Source organism: Rhinolophus sinicus, linkage group LG10 (genome assembly GCF_036562045.2).
Source record: "Rhinolophus sinicus isolate RSC01 linkage group LG10, ASM3656204v1, whole genome shotgun sequence".
NCBI classification, from domain to species: domain Eukaryota; kingdom Metazoa; phylum Chordata; class Mammalia; order Chiroptera; family Rhinolophidae; genus Rhinolophus; species Rhinolophus sinicus.
Window position 1 is genome coordinate 101,896,093 of NC_133759.1, and position 19,327 is coordinate 101,915,419.

Below are 19,327 nucleotides of genomic sequence, written 5' to 3' on the forward strand. Positions count from 1 at the left end.
CTCGCTGTGCCATCCTGAGCCTGTCATGAGGCTAGATTAATGTGCTTGGTCCCTCTATGTGGATTCTTCTTGTCTTGCGAACACACTGCTCCCTGGTCCCAGAGCTGCCTCATGCAACTATCACCTTGTTCTTAAGGCAGACATGGCAGGAGGCGACCGAAAGCCTCCCTGCTTTTACAAGGGACTAGAATGTGGGGGACACAGAAAAAAAATCCCCACAGATGACCGTTTTAGCACCATGGCTGGAAGAGAAGGGAAGGCAGGTAGTTGTGTGAATGCAGGTACATGTCTCCAGATGCCCCTCTCACTTCCACTGCCAGGAATCTGGTATCATCTCTGTGACTCATCCTTTCTCTTCTGTGTAATTTCTGTGCCATCAGCTTTGCAACCGTTTTCGAAGCTGCAAGCTAGAAGCTGGATGCAGGCAAGCAAGTTTTCAGAACATTCCTGGGAAGTGGTTGCACATATCCCATTACTAGTGAAGGGATTTGTGGGTGTAACTTCCCTGCAGGGCTTTGAAAATTCACTCCATTTAATGCATGACAATTGCAGTGGGAGGGAGATGAGAGAGATCACCGAGGCAGCTTGGAAGGGATTTTTTTTTCAAACACCTTTAAGATTTAAAAATTTTAAACTCCTTTAAGACTCAAGGCATTTCCGAGCATGTTATCCCTCAATGGTTTTGTTTGCATCTCCTCTTTTGGGCAGAAGGTCATTTGGTAGCCCTCCTAAAACAGATTCCGCTTCCTCCTCTTTGGGAAGCAGCTCTGTGCCCTACTGCATCCCCTAAGGGGGGATACACACGCTGACCGAGGAAAAAGTCACCGGACACATTGATCGTTCGTCAGCCTGACTGTAGGTTGAAGTTGCCGAACAGATTTATTTTCTATTGACGACGGCGATTCCTTTCAATTAAACAGCAAACTGGTCGCTGACCCAGACATATTTATAGAGGACGATTGACTGCTTACAGAGGGAGGTGTCTGTTCCTGAGTGAGGCTTGACAATTTGGAGCAGGTGATTCCGTAACCCTGGTCAGGGCTGGCTCCCCAGTGCTTCACTTAAAGGACTCAGAGGGCCTGGTGGCCTCCCAGGAGGACTCGGAGGGAGTTAGTACAGAAAAGCGTGAGGTTGGCAGCTTGGACTCTGCAGTTACACGGGCCTAAGCCCCTCATCCCCCATTTCCTGGCTGTGTGATCTTGGGCTAGTCACTTAACCACCCTAAGCCTCCATTTCCTTATCTAGAAAATGTAGATCATATTACCACTTCCCTGGGTGGGAATGGAAACAAATGAGCTTTCATCCTCTTTAGCATTCTCCAGTGTCATCCCATCTCACCCAAGTAGAAGGCCAAGTCCCTCCCAGGTCACCCACGCCCCACCACCTGGCTCTCCTTTCCACTAACTCCACACCGCCCGGCAGTGTTCTTCCCCAGGGGTCAGCATGAATTGCTGTCTCACTTCCTTTAGGTCTTAGCTCAGATGGTACCCATCACAGATGCCATCCTTGACCAGTCTACATTTAAACAGAAGCACGCTCAATTCCCCTTCCGCCACACCCTGGCACTCCTTAACCCTTGACTCTGCGTTTCACTTAGGTGTTTAGTTTCTCCGTCTCCCCCTAGAATGTAAGTGCTATGAGAGCAAGGACGTTGTTTTGTTAACAGCATTATTCCGGGTGCCTAGGACACATCTAACACACAGTAGGTGCTCAGTAAACATAAGCTGAATGATAAAAAACGAATAAATGAGATCATGACCGTAATTAGCACAACACCTGGCTCATTGCCAAAATAAATGTTCATTGTCCCCATCATCGAGTAGGCTCATTTGCATGTGTTAATTTTCACTACTGCTCGCAAAAGTGCCTTTGCAGATGGCCTGTGCAAGTTGAGGGTTAGCGTTTGTACATTTGAGCCCTGATTATTCCACCGTGGTTCCCTTCTCTCAGCAGGGGCACTTTTGGAATTGGCTACATTTCCCAGGGGAGCCCTGGCATTGTTGACTAAATTGGCTGATGAGGGAGCAGAGAGACTCAGCCCTGACCCTTCCCATCATCCTACCTGGTCTCTGGAGGAGTTTTACCATCATCTCTAAGGCCCTTGTGAGTCTAACCACACGGAGCCACTCGACCCAGCAGGCATGGCTCCCTCCTCCCACTCCCTCAAATCTGCTTGCCTGAAGCCTTCCATTTTCAAAGGGAAAGCCCGATCTCTTCCTCAGGGTACATATCGACAAGCCTGATCTTTAAAGATACCCCCTGCTCCTGGGGGCCTGCTCAGAAAACACAGGGCATCCATGGTGCCATGTTTGCCCTCTTTGATAAGCAGGGGCTGAGCAGCTCTCTGGGAAGCGCTGCTGACATATTGATTGACTCTCTTGTCAGGTTGATCCTCTGCCAGCCAATGAACATGGAAGGTTCTAAGTGGCACCCAGCAGGGCCCACACATACCCTAATTACTATTTCACACAACCCCTATTCCAAGCTGCCACATCTCAAGGCCTGTAAGCTCCCATCCTTGTGGTGGCTGGAGAATTCCGTTACCTGCACCCAACCCCACTCCCTTCCTTTCACTTGGGTTCTTTTAGAGCCCATCTGGCACAGAAACAGCCCACTTCAACACCAAAGTAACACCGTAACTCCAGGTAGGTCTGTTTCTCATTCTTGCTGAAATCCGGGGTCTGTGTGTGGTCTGTCCATCCTGCCTTGGTTCCCTTTCAGCCCTCGTTGAAAGTTTTCTGTCTTTAGCCAGAGGGAAACTTTCAGAGTTTGGCTGCCTACTGTGGTTTTAGTGGCTGATTTCCCAGCTGCCACCTGGATTACACGAGCTTCCACTTGGAGCCTTTTCCCTGTTCCATCCTTGCTGACCCGTGGAGCCCCACTGTTCTGTCCGAGGGTCCCTCTAGAGCAGAGCTTGTCACATCATGATAAATGGTGCATTTTGGCCGCCAGCAGGGGCGAATAACGTTAGGGAGAGAGCCTCCCAAACTCATTTCACTTCTGACCCTAAGATGGTCTGAACAGAACCTTTGGGATGAGCTGCTGGAGCATTTGTGGGGAGTGGGAGAGGGGCCCACCCACTGTATCCAGCTGATATAAGATGATGAGACCAGTGTTCCCCAAAGAGCTTCAGATGAAGAAGCAATAAGTCTGCCTACTCTGAGGCTTGGACGTATTATGGCATAATGTTTAAAGAGCTCTTTTTTGTTGTTTTTCATAGAACCAAATGTAGTGGCCCTGAATACGAGCTAACTTTTCCTGGCTGGATTGTTGGGCAAGATCCTCACCCTATAAATAAATAACTTCAAGGAATACACCAAGACCTGGTGTATAAAAATGGAGTTTCTCACTTTCCTTACAAATGAATGCATGAGTCAAGATAGTCTCAGGCATGCTGCTGTAACCAAGAACTCCAAACTCTCAGTGGCTTTCAACAGTAACACTTTATTTCTTCACTCATTCTGTATCCTAATCCTGGTCAGCCATGGCTCTGAGCCATGTTATCTTCACTCAAGACCCAGCTGACCATGTGGCAGAGGACAGAAGTGTGCAAAATGTGTGCTCCTAAGTCACATGGCCATATCTGAATTCGACAAGATGAGAAAATGTAACCCCCTTCCGGAAGGGGTGCTGACTAGAGAAAATGGTCATTCATCGACCACAGTGAGATTACCATGCGTTGCAAGAAAGAGACCAGGTTTGCTGAGCTCCTACTGCAAACCAGAATGTGCAAGCAGATCACTAGGAAATATGAAGCAGTCAGCCACATCCTACTGAACTCCTGGGATCCCCAAAACCCTCCTGGGATCAAACTTCATAGTCACCCGTTTCCTCGCCTGTGAGATGGGGATTATGATAGAACCTACCGCAAATGTCAGCCGTGAGTCCTGCTTAAGATAATGTCTGTAGAGAGTCTCCTACGGTGCTGGCCACAGCAGCGGTTCAAGGGCTGGCAGTAGATACCCATATACAGTGGTACCTCGGTTTTCTAACGTAATCCATTCCGGAAGACCGTTTGAGTTCTGAAACGTTCGCAAACAACCCACAGCTAGGCCTCAGGATCTTGCACTCAGCGGAAGCCGCATGACATGTTCAACTTCCGAGGCGTGTTTGAAAACTGAAGCATTTACTTCCAGGTTTACGGCGTTCATAAACCAAAAGGTTTGTCAACGGAGACATTCGAAAACCGAGGTACTACTGCACTAATGATCAAAATGCCTTCTCTTTGCAGACCTGTCCGTATGGCTGCCAGCACTATTTCCTTTCCTCCTTTACAGCCCTGTATTGTGTATTTTTTATTGATAAGAATATAATGTGCTACAGTCTAACCCCCAGTCTTCCTCTGTGTGTCGTTACCTATTCTAATACACATTTAGGGGGTACCTTCCATATTCAGGGTGCTCTGCTAGATGCTTCACCTCCCTCTGTCCCTAAGCAGCCATTGTTCTCCCTGTAAAGGGAAACCTTTACAAAAGGTAAAGGCGGGGATGGACTGACGGACTGATTTGTCATCCCCAGCCATAGAGCAAATCAGTAGCAGAGCAGAGTTCTCATTAGTCAGGAAACTCATTTACTTCACAGCTCCCCTGGGCCTTTCTCCTAAGGACACTTTAGTCCATCCCCACAGGCCAGAAAGATTTTCTCATTTTCTTGCTCAAGAAAGAGAGAAGGAATAGCTGATCAAGGGAAAAAAAAAAGAAGAAAAAAAAAGTGCAAACAAAAGCCTATTTCAAATCCCTCTCCCCCCAAAAACAAGAGAAGGTAGTTATACCCGCTGGAATTCTCACTTATTTACTTACCGTTCAATTCAACAACAAAAAATATGCCCAAACTTGAGTTTCATGTTTGTTGCATTGCTTCAGCTCGGAGGAGAGAGCTTATGCTCAGTAGATTTGGCTTTTCCCCTTTCCCCATCTTCACCTCACTTTCTTATTTTTCTTTTCACTTCTGGGAGTTGTCTGAGAAGTTACTTGTATACTCTGACCCTAACCCTTCTCACCCCGTCTGTAGTTTTCTTGTTTTCAAAATACGTTTTGGGTTTTTTGAATAAAGAGACGCTATGGAATCCAAAACAACAAGGGAGGGGGAAGGGGGGGAACAGGCATCTTTGAAAACGGGGGAACACAGTTTCATGAATGCCCTCCTGTTGTGCTATATGATTAGGGTATTGTTTGCTCACTGTGCTTTCAGAGCTGATGGTTACAGTGTGTTCTGCGTGGCATGACAAGGCTCAGTACTCAAAGGGGGGAGCCGTTTTGACCAGAGTTTTCATATTGACGGGGCCCTGGGGGGTTTGTCATCCTGGCCTGGTGGACCCACCACTTCTTTTTACAGATGTGGAAAGCAAAGCTTTGTTAGGCCTGGGCCCCAGCTATACCTGCTGTGCCTATCCGTGTATGTCTCAAAACACAGAGAAACCCCCCTCGAAAAAACCACATCTCCATCGCGGCAGCCATCTGGCTCAAGGCAACCCCTGATAACCCAAGAGTAACATTTAAAAAAATCGTTTTAAAATAGCTAATTCTTTGGCTCCGTTCACCTTGTAATTACAAATCAGAAGCTATCGTTATCTTGAAGCAACCACGATTAGTTCTCATTTCCTGACCTCTGTACAGTGAAAATATGTCATTATTTGAGGCAGTAGAATCTGGTCTCTTCAAGTAAGTGACCTACATATAACAGATAAACTGCAGGGGAAAATTAGGTGTTACCTTGACGGAAAGTGTACACTAAATGTCACATGCTCTTATTAGTATTTATCCTCTCAAAGAGTTCCAACAGTGGGCCTTGCACTTCCGAGTAATGTATAGAAACAACACGTGGCTCTGAGTTGGGGACGTGTGTAAACAAAACAAAACCAAAAAGCAGACATACACACAGGGGTACCTTGCCACCTTCATCTGCCGCCATCAGTCTGACCCATATTGTTGGAGGTTAGGTTTTTAACCTTAATAGAACGCAGCCTGACTTTAAGTGGTTAGGCACATGCAGCATTAATTGCCATGTGAACAATTTCCTAAGCCTTGTTAATTGTGTTTCCTGTGGTTAATTGTTTCTCCCATCCCCGCATCTGACTCGGAACCTTTCCCTGTCAACAGCTCTTTCTCTCCACAGCGCTGAAAACATAGCAACAGCGTCAGCCTGTGTCCAGTGGAAATGCCAAACAGACGCGATGCGATTATTGTTTGGACGGAAAATATGCAGGGAGATGAACTTATTTATTCGCAAATGAAGCATTTCTTAGAGAGGGGGGCTTGGAAAGAATGCAGGTCGTTTGGGATTTGCCTTTTATTGCACGCGGTCCAACAATTCACCAAGATGCAAGCGTCAGAGACAGGGGTGTATGGAGTTTGTTAAAGTAATTGGGAAGTGGGAGGTGGGACAGACAGAGGAACGAGGAAGACCTGGGGAAGTTTATTTGGGGAGGGGTGAGGTGCACAGGGGAGTAAAATAAGGGATGTACAGACAGATGTGCTTCTGTCCAGAGCAAGAAGGTATCACCCCAGCTCTGTTTCATTCTGCGCCATGGCAACGGGGACCCGATGGCATTGTGATATTTTCAGGAAAGGACCTCATTCCACAACCACTCCCAAAGCTATTTCCACAAGGTGTGGAAAGGAGAAATATTTTTAAAGTGTGACATAGGGGTGGGCTTTGCAATGGGCCAGACACGGCTGGCCGCATTGGTGTTTCGGTGCCGGCACACAGAGTCAGACCAGCAGGCTAGTCTTATCTGGGTGGCCTGGTCTTGAAACTGAGTCATATTTTGAGTAATTTGGGGGAAACAATCCCTGTCAGTACCCCTGGACTACCAGTCGGAAAACAACCAGCTGTGTCCAGAGCATGGGAAGGCCTGGATGTGATGGAGCAGTGCCCCTTACAGGGATTCCAGAAGGGCCTTCTCCCCTCCCTGGTAGCACCATCAGAAGGTCTGGGCTGTGTTTTCTCCTGCCTCCTCTGCTCACCACGGGGCTGCTCTCCCCCTGAGGCTGTGAGCAGCAGCAGGACCGGAGACCAATGGAACCACGCGGATCTACCTGCTTTCTGTAGTATTTAGCTTTTCCCTGCGGCAGGCCACTTTGAACTACAGCTGCCTTAAAAGGCAGTCGCTTGGAAGAGACACCTGGCCCTCCCCCTTGACATTTGCACTGCTGAATTATCTATTCATATATTTTCATTACTCTGTCTCTCCTGCAGCAATGCATCTGCTCGGACTCAATTGGCAACTCCAGCCGGCAGATGGACACACCTTTAACAATGGGATAAGGACCGGCTTACCGGGAAGCGATGATGTGGCAACAATGCCATCTGGAGGCAAAGGTGAGGTTACAGCTGCTGCTTGCCCTCTTGAGGTCACAGGAAATTTCAGAGCGCTGGCCAGCTGGTTCAGGTTTTCTAATCCAAACCTTGGAAGGTATGCAAAACGGGAAAGAAAGGGGAATTTAAAAAAAAAGGGGGTTGCCTTTCCTAGGTGCCCCTGTTCAAAGCTGTTTGCTGTTCCTGCCTGTTAGCTGTGTTTGGCTGAAGTCTCTCAGAGCTGGCATGGTGCCTGCTCACAGCCGTGTGCATACCTCTGCTATCTGCAGCCACTGGCACAGGCTGCAGCTATTTGAAAGCATCCCAAAGCCTGGGCAGAGGCAGCAGCAGCAGCAGCTGGAGTGGCAGAAGCAAGTCCTTCCTAACTGAGAAAGCCCAGAGCAGCCACTAACGGAGAGCCCTCTCCCCAGGAGAGATGCAGCCTCCCGGGGAGGAAGCCCCCCACCCCCGCCCCTCACGGCAAGAAAGGGGAAGATTCAGACTCAGAGCAGTTTGGCGTTGGGGGGAGAACAGACAGGAGTTTTGACAACTGGGGAACAAGGCTTCTCTTCCAGGAACAGTGAAGGGGACAATAGAAATGTTTATTGAAATAATCAGGTATCTGTATTCTTGCAGGGAAAAAACGGTGCTAGCAAGATGGTAAGAAGGAGGAGAGAAAACAGAGCCATGGGGAGGTGGGGATGTGGGGCATTAAAAGAGCACAGCAGCCCACAGCCAGTTATGCTTAATGCAAGATGGAAATCACAAACTGGAGAGGTGCTGCAAGAGGGTGTCTCCACCCTGCCTCTCAGCACACATAGGCGGTTGTAATGCTTCAACTATGACTTTTTTGTCTCTTTATCTAGTCTCTAATAATTGCTGTACTCATCTGTCCTAATCCTAACACTAAATTACCTTTAAGTAAGCATGAAAAAGTTTCATCTGAGGATGAAATTATATGCCTTCCATTATCAGGGAACTAAAACTACACCTAAAAATGAAAAGTATATTTTGTCTTAACTGACCGTATTCTGCCTTAACTGACCCAAAAGCCCCAAGCCAAATTTGTCAGCCTCGGATTTTAATCCATTCCCTTCCAGGGCTTGATACCATCTGCAGCTTTGTTTTCCTTTATGACAGTGGTTCTCAGCTGGGGCGTTTTTTGCCCACCAGGGCACAATTGACAATGTCTAAAGACTTTTTTGATGGTCACAATTAGAGTAGGTGCAACTGGCATCGAGTGGATAGAGGCCAAGATGCAGTTAAACGTCCTACAATACACAGGACAGCCCTGCAGTGAAAAACTACCCTGTCCAAAATGTCAACAGGGCTGTTCTTTGAGAAAACTGCCAGGGCGAGGCTGCGGGGGTTAGAGGGGGGGGGGAAACTCCGCTATATTTTACCCATAAATGTCCTTGAATCTACAAGTCAGCACCCTGTTCTTTGAGAACACAGAATCCATATTTGAAAATGAATGTGCATATTCTCCCTTCAGGCTCCTGGGTGTCTATTACGTGTTCATACCTTCTGAAGTTCTATGCAAACCATTTTCACAGATTGTCCTTCCCAAATGGGGACGACTCCTAATAGGCATTAACTTCCATAAATTAAGGTCAGCCTCTCCTCCCGTTTGTGATTAAGCTTTATTTGGAACCCCCACCTCACTTTAGCATCCCACCCCAACACAGGCAGAGCATTCCCCACAGAGAACAAGTTCTAACTGAGAGTATGGTGTCTCTAATAAATGAAGAAACACTTTCCATGGCGTCTTTGGAAAGACCAGAATTTTTCCCCTCAGATGCAACACTCTTTTGAAAATGTTGGGTAAGTCAGATACCATCACCGGTTCAGATATTTTCCAAGTGAGTTATGAGGCAGACAAAATGGTTGCCAAATTGTTGTCCAATGAATTTTGTCAATAGGACTCTTACAAAGAAGGATGAGAATTTAAAACTGCTTCAAGTTGAAGTAAAACTCAAAACAGCTTAGTTCTGAACACCAAAACAGTACATTTCTGATGATTGAAGATATCAGACCTCTTCTTTAACTTGCTGTAAAGTTTGGTTTAACAAACAATGAGATGGGTTTGAGTTTTCTCACACTTGGCTGACTCTTCTCGAGAAAGTGACCTTAGGTTTGAATGTTTTTACCCAGTGACCTCACTCTTGCCCGCGCCCCAGTCCTATACCTTTAGATAACCTGAATTAATTCCAATTGACTACTTTTCCAGTGTTTCAAAGAGACAATCAAGAAATATTGGCAATGCGTTAATTAAATAACACCCCCTCTATTTTTTGTGTGGTATACGATAATCCTTCACTCTCATGTTTTAATCAAGATACACCACACTGTGCCAGGGAGCTTTAACCTTATTAAGCAATTACTGGGTAAGTATCTAGCAGAAGTAAATTACAATGTAAGCAAAACACGGACATGTGAGTGCCATCTAAGATGGCACATCGATAGAGATTTCATTACCTGGTCTTTAGGAGTGTTTACATTTCTCAGATTTGGAAAGACATCTAACAGACAGGGCAGCATACACACTCCGATATGTTAGTGGAAACAAAGCACTTGATTAATTAGTTAGGAGAGTATGTTCTTTGGCTTTTGTGTTCCCTTTTCCATTTGTTTTGTTATAGTTTATTTTTCTCCATTCTCTCGTTCAATTAAACCTTAACGTGGTTGGTTGTTGGGTTTCACATCAAGAAAAGGGAGCCCACAGACTGCCAGAATCACTCACCATCTCGCGTGTATTTCTATGTTAAAAGGAATGAACTCATACATCTTCATTACAAGAGCACGGAGCTCTTTTTCTATAGATCTGGGTTTAGATAAGCCTGGAGAACAAAGATTCAATACAGTGTTCTGACCTGGTCAGATAACATAAGGGAATCCAGTGTGATTGGCGAGGCCCACAGGCAGAGTATACAAGAGCTTTCAAAGGGCACATCGTACGTAGCCAGTTTGCTCACTGATCTTAAGAAAGAATAAGCTCCCAAGTAGAATTTCAGGGATCATTCTCAAAACCTATCACTCATTTTAAATTCAAGGTGTCCTTTGTATCGGGGGTCCCCGAACAACATCTCCTGGACCAAATCTGGTCCACTGCCTGTTTTTGCAAATAAAGTTTTATCGGAGCAGAGCCATGCTCATTCCTTGTCTAGAGCTGCTTTTGTACCACAGGAATGCAGTTGACTGGTTGTGACAGAGACCAGATAGCTCACAAAGCCTAAAATACTTACTGTCTGGTCCTGTACGGGAAACGTTTGCTGATAGCACTGTATCATTCACAGACCTTTCCTACTTTCCATGGTCTTCCCTGTAACTACACAAATCGTGGGGGCCTAGGGAGAAGAGACCAAACTCCCAGGAGATCCGTTCCTCTTCTTGACCAAGAGTTGGGTGTGATCCATTCCTGGTAACTTTCTATTGACAGATCGTCCATAATATAGGACTCTGGAGTTGGTCCAGCCAGATGCAAACACCAGCTCCATCACTTCACAGTTGCATTAACTTAGGCGAGGGCTGTGTCCTCCCTCAGCCTCTGAGTCCTCATCTGTAAAATGGACCCCCTCCCCCTCATAAGCATGCTATCCAGCATAAACGGGACAACTTTTATAATACATGGTGTGCGGTACTTAATAAGAGATGCATGAATATTAGTTGTCACGGACATCATCATGACATCTTTCATCTGGTGCATTGAACAAGCCTCTGTGGGCTGCCACTTCTTACGAGATGCTGTATTTTCCAAAGGCAGAGGCTGCCTTCAGAATGTCAACACAGACAATCATGCCATTTCCCTTTATTTTTTATTTTTTTTTAATTCTAAGAATTAGAACAAGCCCAAATGAAGATTTCTTCCCAAACATGTGCTTGATGAGGCCAGTGGAGGCAAGACTTCCTATTCAAAAGGGCCAATCTGCAAAAAGCTGGCCTGTTCATCACAGCGCTGTTTGTCTCACTGAAACTGGAGCTCCATCACTGCCAGCCTGTTTGAAGCCCCACCATTCTCGGTTTATAACTCAGCTGTAAACATTTATTTGTGCCTGGAGCACATTTCTTTCCTACCATTTGAAAAAAAAAATCAGAATAACCAGATGGCATGCAAGTTGGAAAAAAATGGCAAAGACTGTTATTCTGTTTAGAAACATGTTTTCCTACACTTGCCCTTTCAGCAAAAACTTCATAATGATTTTTACGAGTTGGCTTAATGCATGGTTCTAAGAGCCAGATTAGTCAGGAGGTTGATAATTCTTCCTCTGGCTCTTGTCTCAGTGAACACAGCCCAGGGTTCCAAAATGATCACTCCCCTTCCTGGGGCTTTTTCAAAGTCACTGAAGTTCCCAGAAGAGCAAGGGGTCATCATTTGAGCCAACCATTACAGTGTTACATGTCTACTGGCAAACGTACCAGTAGCCTACATAGTGACACAACACCTGCCCTTGTTTTGGAGGCCATGTTGTTCTGCCGTGGCTGCAGACGGGTACCCCTTCAGTTCATCTCATTGGTGGATTTTAGCCTTTGATTGTCACCCACAACCACTCTAAGTTGCATAGTTTCCAGGTACACAGCGCCATCATGGCTTGACATTGGTATTAATAATAAGATCCAGTTTCCCTCCCCACTGCATTTGATCTTGTTCACCTTGGCCGTCTTCTCTTCCATAGTTGCTCTGCACACCCAGGGATTGGTCTCTGCTATCTACATGAATATACACCTTTTTGTATCTCTTTCATTTAGCCCAGCATCTGGAATGCAGTCAGCATAATGGTTAGATAGGTGAGTTTCAGTATTGGTCAGGCATGGCTTTCAGTCTCCGCTCTACTGCTTGAGAGCTGGGTGACCTTAAGCCAGCATGTCACTTTACCTCTGTGGTCCTCTCATGTGAAAAACAGGAGAAGTCACTGGGAGATTGCATGGCAAGTAGTAACCACTCCATATATTTTAGCTGCTATAATACTAATAAACTGAGCTACAGATTAATGCAGAAGGAGGTCCACTGAAATAGTCAGATGTATAAGCATCTGTGGACCCTCTTACGGACAAAGAGTTGACCATTTTTATCTAAGGTGACAAACTGAGGTTTCAAAAGATGCAAAGGCTCCCGACTTGTATAAAATCATTATTGCTGTGTGGTGTCGTGAATACGATCACAGGAGCAGTGATGCTCGGGCTAGAAATTTATTCCTGAAGAATAGCCAGCCAGCAGCAGGGTGAGGGATGATGGGCTGTGATCACTCAAAGGAGTGTCGTCTAAGGCAGTGAATCTAGGCTCCTCTAGGAGAATCTTTTCGTCTATCTCGTGGTTAAACAGAACCCTCAGATGGTTGTCCTGATTCCCCAATAAATGGAAACGAGGTGTAATGACTGAAGCAATATTCCGAATTCAACTTTATTTGCAATAGATAAAAATATGTGAGGCAGAAGAATCTGCAAGGCAGATTTATGCCAAGCTGCCTCCGGAGTTCAGTTAAGTTTAGGAAGTATTAATATGAGGCTTCATTTCCCCGGTATGACTCAGAGACCATTCCCTTTATCACTTGTTTGGGGAATAGTCTCGCTGTTTCCATAAATGAATTATGGCAACGTTTTCTGAAATGATTAGCTCCTAATGTGGCTACGGAAGGCTGTCGATTTGCTTGACATCGGTCTTATTTAACTGGTTGGGATTTTAGGTACATGTTTCTGAAATAGGCAATAGCTTCACGTTACATGAGCAATCTTCCGTGGAGCTATAAAGGTGGGTTGTCGTGTGGAATTGATCATTAGAGTGTTGCTGCTCAAATCCCAGAAATCTCATCTTGAAGCTGGAGATGAACCAGCCAGAACCATCGTATGTTAAGCATCTGCTTCTTAGGGCAAAATGATCATCACCTTCACTTTTCACTTTGAGCTCGTGGATAGAAAGAAAAGTTTGACATGGAAGCCACAGCTCTGGGCGATGTGGACTGGACTCAATCCTGCTTGCCAGGACACCCTGCTCGGTCACTGCCTAGAACCCAAGGATGATGGCCAGACTTTCACAGATTGGCTGCTTACTTCCTCTCCTGATGCTGCCAATTCAAGCCCAAATGGAGTGCAGGGGACCCTGGGCTATAAGCTGCCCAGATGAGGCATGATGGGGTTATGACATATACCCCAACTTTGATGTTGACCAAACATTACCTAGCACTATAGTAGATGCTCAATAAATGCTGAAAGTATGAATGGATGACCCATCCAACATTGCTTTCATGAATCATTGCTAAATAAGTAAAATTGAGTTGTTTGTCACTAATGCAGGCTGCACAGAGGTTCCTACCTGAGAAGCAGCTTGCATACACATCAATACCTATAACTTGGAGCAAATGAACTTGTGACTTTGTTTTCTCTGGCCATTGCACCTTAATTCATGTGGCAGGTCCCTCCCCATCTGCAGACGTGTTGACCACTCATTGTATACTGATTTTAGCTGCTCTGGAAAATGACAGCTACCACTCCTTGATCCTCTATAGTGAATTGTGCCTACCCTAGGCAGCCTGTACTTTAAATTAGACCATCACAAATATATCCTCCACATCTGGGATAATTACAGCTGTTTTTAGGTAGCACAGCAGCAGACCAGAAAGCTGTAGAAGTGCCTGCAAGTCAGGTACTACCTACGTTGCCCTGGTTAGCCCTCAGAAGGAACCCCACTATACCAACGAATCAATAAGCTCGGAGAGGGGCAGTGATTTGCCCAAAGGCGCACAGCTGGTAGTTGTCAGAGCTGGGATTCAAATCCAGGGATGACCAGCACAAACCAGCAAGGGTCTGTGTGACCTTGCCTTCTGTGTGACCTTGCCTTCTGAGATCTCAGAGCTTCTCAGTATGAGGATGCCCAGCCTGTAGGTAGAGACAGAAACCTCAGGTACTTTGTTTCCTTGCTGCCTGGCTCTCAGTGGCAGCCTGTTAGGGACCAGCCATGTTTGTGGTTCCAGAACAGCTGGCATGGCTCAGGGGAGCCCAGGTTCACGTTGGTTTGTGGGATGGGGGCCTGGTTTGTGCTGCTGCCCTCTTTGACCTTCTGTCCTGGGTCAGAGCCACTGAGAAGCTTCCTCACACTGGCTGCTGCAACTGGCAACATCCACCTTTTCTTTTTCTCTCTTTCGAGGCTGTATTTGTTTTTATTTTTTTAAAGGGTTTTATTTTTATTTTCACTGTTTTTAAAATTACAGAACTTATATGCACATATTTTAAAGATTTTGTAAATGTATATAGAAGAAGCCTTGTTTTCTTTTGCCAGAAAGAATATTAGTGTAACAACTGGGAAATTTGAATAAGATCTGTAAAATAGGTATAGCATTGTATCAATGTTGATTTTCTGTTTTTGATAGCTCTCCACTGGTTCTGAGAAAAAGAATGTCCTTGCTTTTAGACAAAAACACATAGAAGTTTTAGAGGTAAAGGAGCATCCTGTCTGTAACTTACTCTCTATGTTTCAGAAAAAAATGTATACGTATATATGAGAGAGAACATGATAGAGCAAATGTATAGAACATTTATGGAATCTGGGTGAAGGATATGCAGGATATCTTTGTACCATTTTTTTAAATTTCTCTATAAATCTGAAATTATTTTAAAATGAAAATTTTATTTATAAAAGTAGGTACACATATATGAAAAGTGAAAACCCCTCTTTGCAAAAGCGTAATCAGTTGCACATCTGGAGAATTTGGTTTGAAAGACGTCACTAGCTTTTAACAGCAATAACTTATGTTAAATGAATAGAGTTTGTTTGTTTTTTAAGTGTTGGCACCTTTCTCCCTCCTGCGAAGACCCCCGCATACACACACACACCCATCCTTTGTAGCATGCACCCAGAGGTGACCCTCCTGCTTTGCTCTGTAGACCACAGTAGACTAGAGTAGAACGCCACTCAAGATAGCTTTGGGTCCAAATCGCTCTCATGTAGATCAGGACACGGAGACCTTGAAAGCTAGACCTAAACTAGCCAGCTTCTTCATGGCAAGGATGGGAGGTCAACCAAATAGTTAATTTACACCCCTCTTCCTTCCACAAAACTTTCAAGGTCATTAAGCATCAGGATTAGGACCCTTGACTTTCAGTTCTTAATCTAAGAACCTCTTTACTCCAACTCCCCTGGTTTATTTGTTTACAAGATTTTACACAAAAGAAAAATTAAGAGTTTACTCATCATTTTTCAAAAGGATCCACGAGGAAGTTTCCTTTAAATAGTAAATATCCTCATAGAGCTTTCAAAACGTAAGTTTGTTTAAAAAAAAAAAATCAGCTTACATGCAACTTTGTAGAGTGAATCTTCCTTAAGGCTCTCCTTTCACTCAGTAGTCACAGGGGTTGTGCTAAAATACCCCATCAGATGGGCATGTAAAACATGATTCAGTTCAACAAGCATTTATAGAGCACCCATGGTGGCCAGATTCAAATCACAGAGAACCCAGAGATGAATTTGAACCCAGCTCTGCCTTACCTCAGGAAACACAGTGTCTATTAAGAGACTTGGGAAGATAAGCAAAACCAGCTACATCCGTAGTCACAGGTGCCGCTCTAGAGGTAAGTGTCAATGCTACGGAAACCCAGAGGAGGAACCTGTGTTTCTGGTGTGGGGTAAGGAGGTGAGGGATGTGAGGGGAAAGAGAGCTTCAGCGTGAAGGCGTAGCTGACTTTAATTTCAGCGTTAATCAATAAAGCAAGTTTATCAATAAAGTAAGCTAATCAATAAAGTCACCGTACTGGCTTCTAGAAGTCCCCACCAAAAATCAGTAATGGAAACAGGTGCTGATTCCCAAATTTAAGCTTATTCCATAGTTAAGTCTATTCCAGAAGAATTGTGCTCTCCTTGCTCTCTTGGTAGATTAGATAGATAGATAGATAGATAGATAGATAGATAGATAGATAGATAGATAGATAGATAGATGACAGACAGACATATATACATATATACAAATATACATACATACATACATGTCATGTATACACACAATGTTTTAGAAAATCCTTTATTCTGAAAGGGAAGCCTGATGATTTCCCATATAATTTTTCATTATTTAATTCCGTGTAACTAACTGGCATTTATTTGACTTACTGTGTGCTAGGCACTGCACTAAGCCCCTCTTTGTGTACATGCATTTGTCACTCTCACCCTATGAGACAGCTACTATTATCTTTCCCATCTTACAAAAAAAGAATGGAGGCCCTGAGAGGTTAAACAAATTGCTGGAGGTCACCCAGCAAGGAGGAACCAGAGTCAGGATGTGAACCCAGTTCTGCCTGGCCGCAAAGCCTGTACTTCACCCAGGTGCGCTCTCTCCTTAGTGGATGGGACAAGAAGGAGGGGTGCACCCGAAACCCTAGGGGGAGGTGTGACAGCTGAGAAAGCAGCCTGTGCTCACCGGTGGTGGCCATGGATTTACAGAAGCCAGTGTCCTGAAGTTGGGGGTCTAGTAAAAGAAGGGGGATTCCACTCCTCTGAGAACCAACCCGCTGCGGCCTCTTGTGGGAACTTCTCCAGAGCCAGTGCTGCCTGGAGGCCAGCCACCTTGCACCGCTCGGCATCCTCATTTGGCTTGACATTATCAAAATCCATTTAGGTTTCAACAGTAGCTTAGCCGGCTCATGGGTGCTGGTTTCCTGCTTCTTTTCCGTATCCTGTCATTAACCCAGCAACCCTGAAAGCCCAACAGACGTGAAGGAAAGCCCATCTTATTAAGTTTAAAGATGACTCATTTCTTCTCAATTCTATTCTATTTTTAATGCATTTCTTTAACTTATTGCCACCATATGATTGCTAGGGTTACTTTTGGTCACTGTCAGAGGCCCCTAAACTATTCTTCCCCAGGGGTCTTTTTAAGTACGTTTCTTCCTTACTGCATCCTTTTAATTATATCCCTTCCCCCAAAAGGCCTTAATTTGGGGGGAGGAGGGGGCCTGTCCACAGCAGCATTTTTAAGTGTAAAATCATTTCGAATTTATAACAGTGAGAGCTTCTGATCAACTTGTGATAATAAGTGTTTCCCCCTCAACTTGTCATTATTTCAGCAAAAGCTTAGAGCCTTGTAGATAACAACAACAGCTCATTTTTATTTAGTATTTATTTTTGTGCCAAAAATTATTCTAAAAGCTTTGCACGGGTTGACTCATTAACTCTTCATAACAACCCTATGAAATAATAATAGTGCCCCCACTATACAGATGAGGGAACTGAGGCACAGAGAAGTGATACACTTAGCAAGGATCAAAGCTGGGATTTGAACCAGGCCGTTTCAGCCCAGAGTCTCTGCTCATACGTACTATGTAATATTCCTCCCCATTACAGGGAGTATTCCATGTGCCGTAGCCAACATAAAAGTGTTAGAGGAACAAACCATCTAGTCCCCATCTAAAGATCTGAACCACTCAGGACTTACTCATTGTTTCTTTGCTTCTTAATGATGTTACGTGACGGAAGCTTCCAGACTTCCCTCAAGAGCCTGTTCCATGGTTTTATTATTCCAGAGGTCAAGATTCTTCTTCAGGTCCAAATCAGTGTTTCTCCTCCGTTATTTTAAGCCCCTGTTGACTTTTTATTTGGTACACTTTTGAGCTACATACAAATGAGTCATCACCTCTCTTGTTGAAGAAAAAAGGGGGGAAAAATAATAACTTCAGACTTCTCAAGTCACTCTGTGGTTTTCTTTTATAATTTAGATATGGAAAACCTTCAGAGATCCAGAAATGTTACCTCTTCATTTTACAGATGGAGAAACAGGCACCAAGGTCATTTATGAGTCTGGTCTTGGTGCAGTGTCCAGACAGAAACAAAGCCGTGTCTCTGGCCTCAGACAGCTTCACTGACCTTTCATGCCAGTCCTCACTCAGCAATCTTATAACCTCTCCTGACCTTGCAAACCTTCTGCAAGGTGGAGTGGCCAAATATAGATAAATATTTTCGGAAGAGCCCATCCATTACAGAATCAGAGGGGAGCACGCTTCCCACCCTTTGCCCATCCATCTGAAGAAGTTTTCACATCCACAAGGCCATCAAAGTGGTCAACTGAAAAGTGAAAAGACCCTCGCAACAAATAATCTGTTTAATTCTTTCTGTATCTGGTTTCAATTGGTTTAAAATTTCTCAAGAAGATAGGGGATTGATTTTATTTTTATTTTTTTCAATGTAAGAATCCATTTGAAGGAATTACAAGTGACCTTTCTAACACTAGGTTCTGACTAGGCTTTATTCCCATTTTACAACTGAGGAAAATGAAGCTCTGAAAGAGATCAGTTAACTTGCTTTTGTTGGGCAGCTACCAGTAACGCCCAGCTCTTCCTTAATTCTCTGTTCACGAAATAAGTCACCCTTAGAAGTGTAGCAGGCACTGTTTGGTTTATTGTTGTTTAAAAATCTACTTTCAAAATGGGTATTTCTGGAACTCCTATTATTAAAGTTCTGAAGGATGCTGAGTGCAGGCAATGGGTATGTGCAATATAAGCGATTTCAAATAATGCTTCCGAGATGCTTGGCTGTCACTGAGACTGTGAGAGAGGTGGTCTCTACATGGCTCTTAGGTCCCTTCTTCTTGCTCAAGGAAAGGGGTCACTCCCAATACTAGGTCCGCCTGAGGTCAAGTCCCATTTTCTGTTGAGTCATTTTATTTACTTTGGACTGATTTTTGTTTATTGTTGTTTCTTTTCTTTTTTTTTAATTTATGAAAATGTCAGAGTACATTGGATTTATTTGTGGCTGGAAAGAATAATTAAAGGCTGCAAGCATTAAATGTGGTGCCAAATGAATATGACTCTCCTCCCTTCCCCTGCTGGTCATTTTTACATCTCAGAGTCACGTTTGGGGTTGTCGGAAGCTTTACGTGTACTTAGCAAACGCCAGCTCTTATTCTATTTTATCAATAAAGAGTAGTCACAGAAGTTTTGGAAATCATCACGCCCATATTTCACATGCCCTGGGGTATGAGTTTATAGCTTTGTTATTTAATACCTAAATGTTTTAAGCTGTGACTTAAAGAGAAACTTGCGATGAGTTTAATCTTAA

The 19,327-nt window shown here is 44.5% G+C and overlaps 1 protein-coding gene across 11 annotated transcripts in view; it reads left to right on the forward strand.

Moving 5' to 3' along the window:
• TENM2 (teneurin transmembrane protein 2) overlaps positions 1–19,327 on the forward strand; it is a 1,556,107-nt gene that overhangs the window by 1,359,245 nt on the left and 177,535 nt on the right. For all 11 annotated transcript variants that reach the window (XM_019740878.2, XM_019740872.2, XM_019740888.2 and 8 more), the window contains one exon: positions 7,198–7,320. In XM_019740878.2, the coding sequence (XP_019596437.2) occupies positions 7,198–7,320 (123 nt within the window). The remainder of the gene's footprint in view (positions 1–7,197; positions 7,321–19,327) is intronic.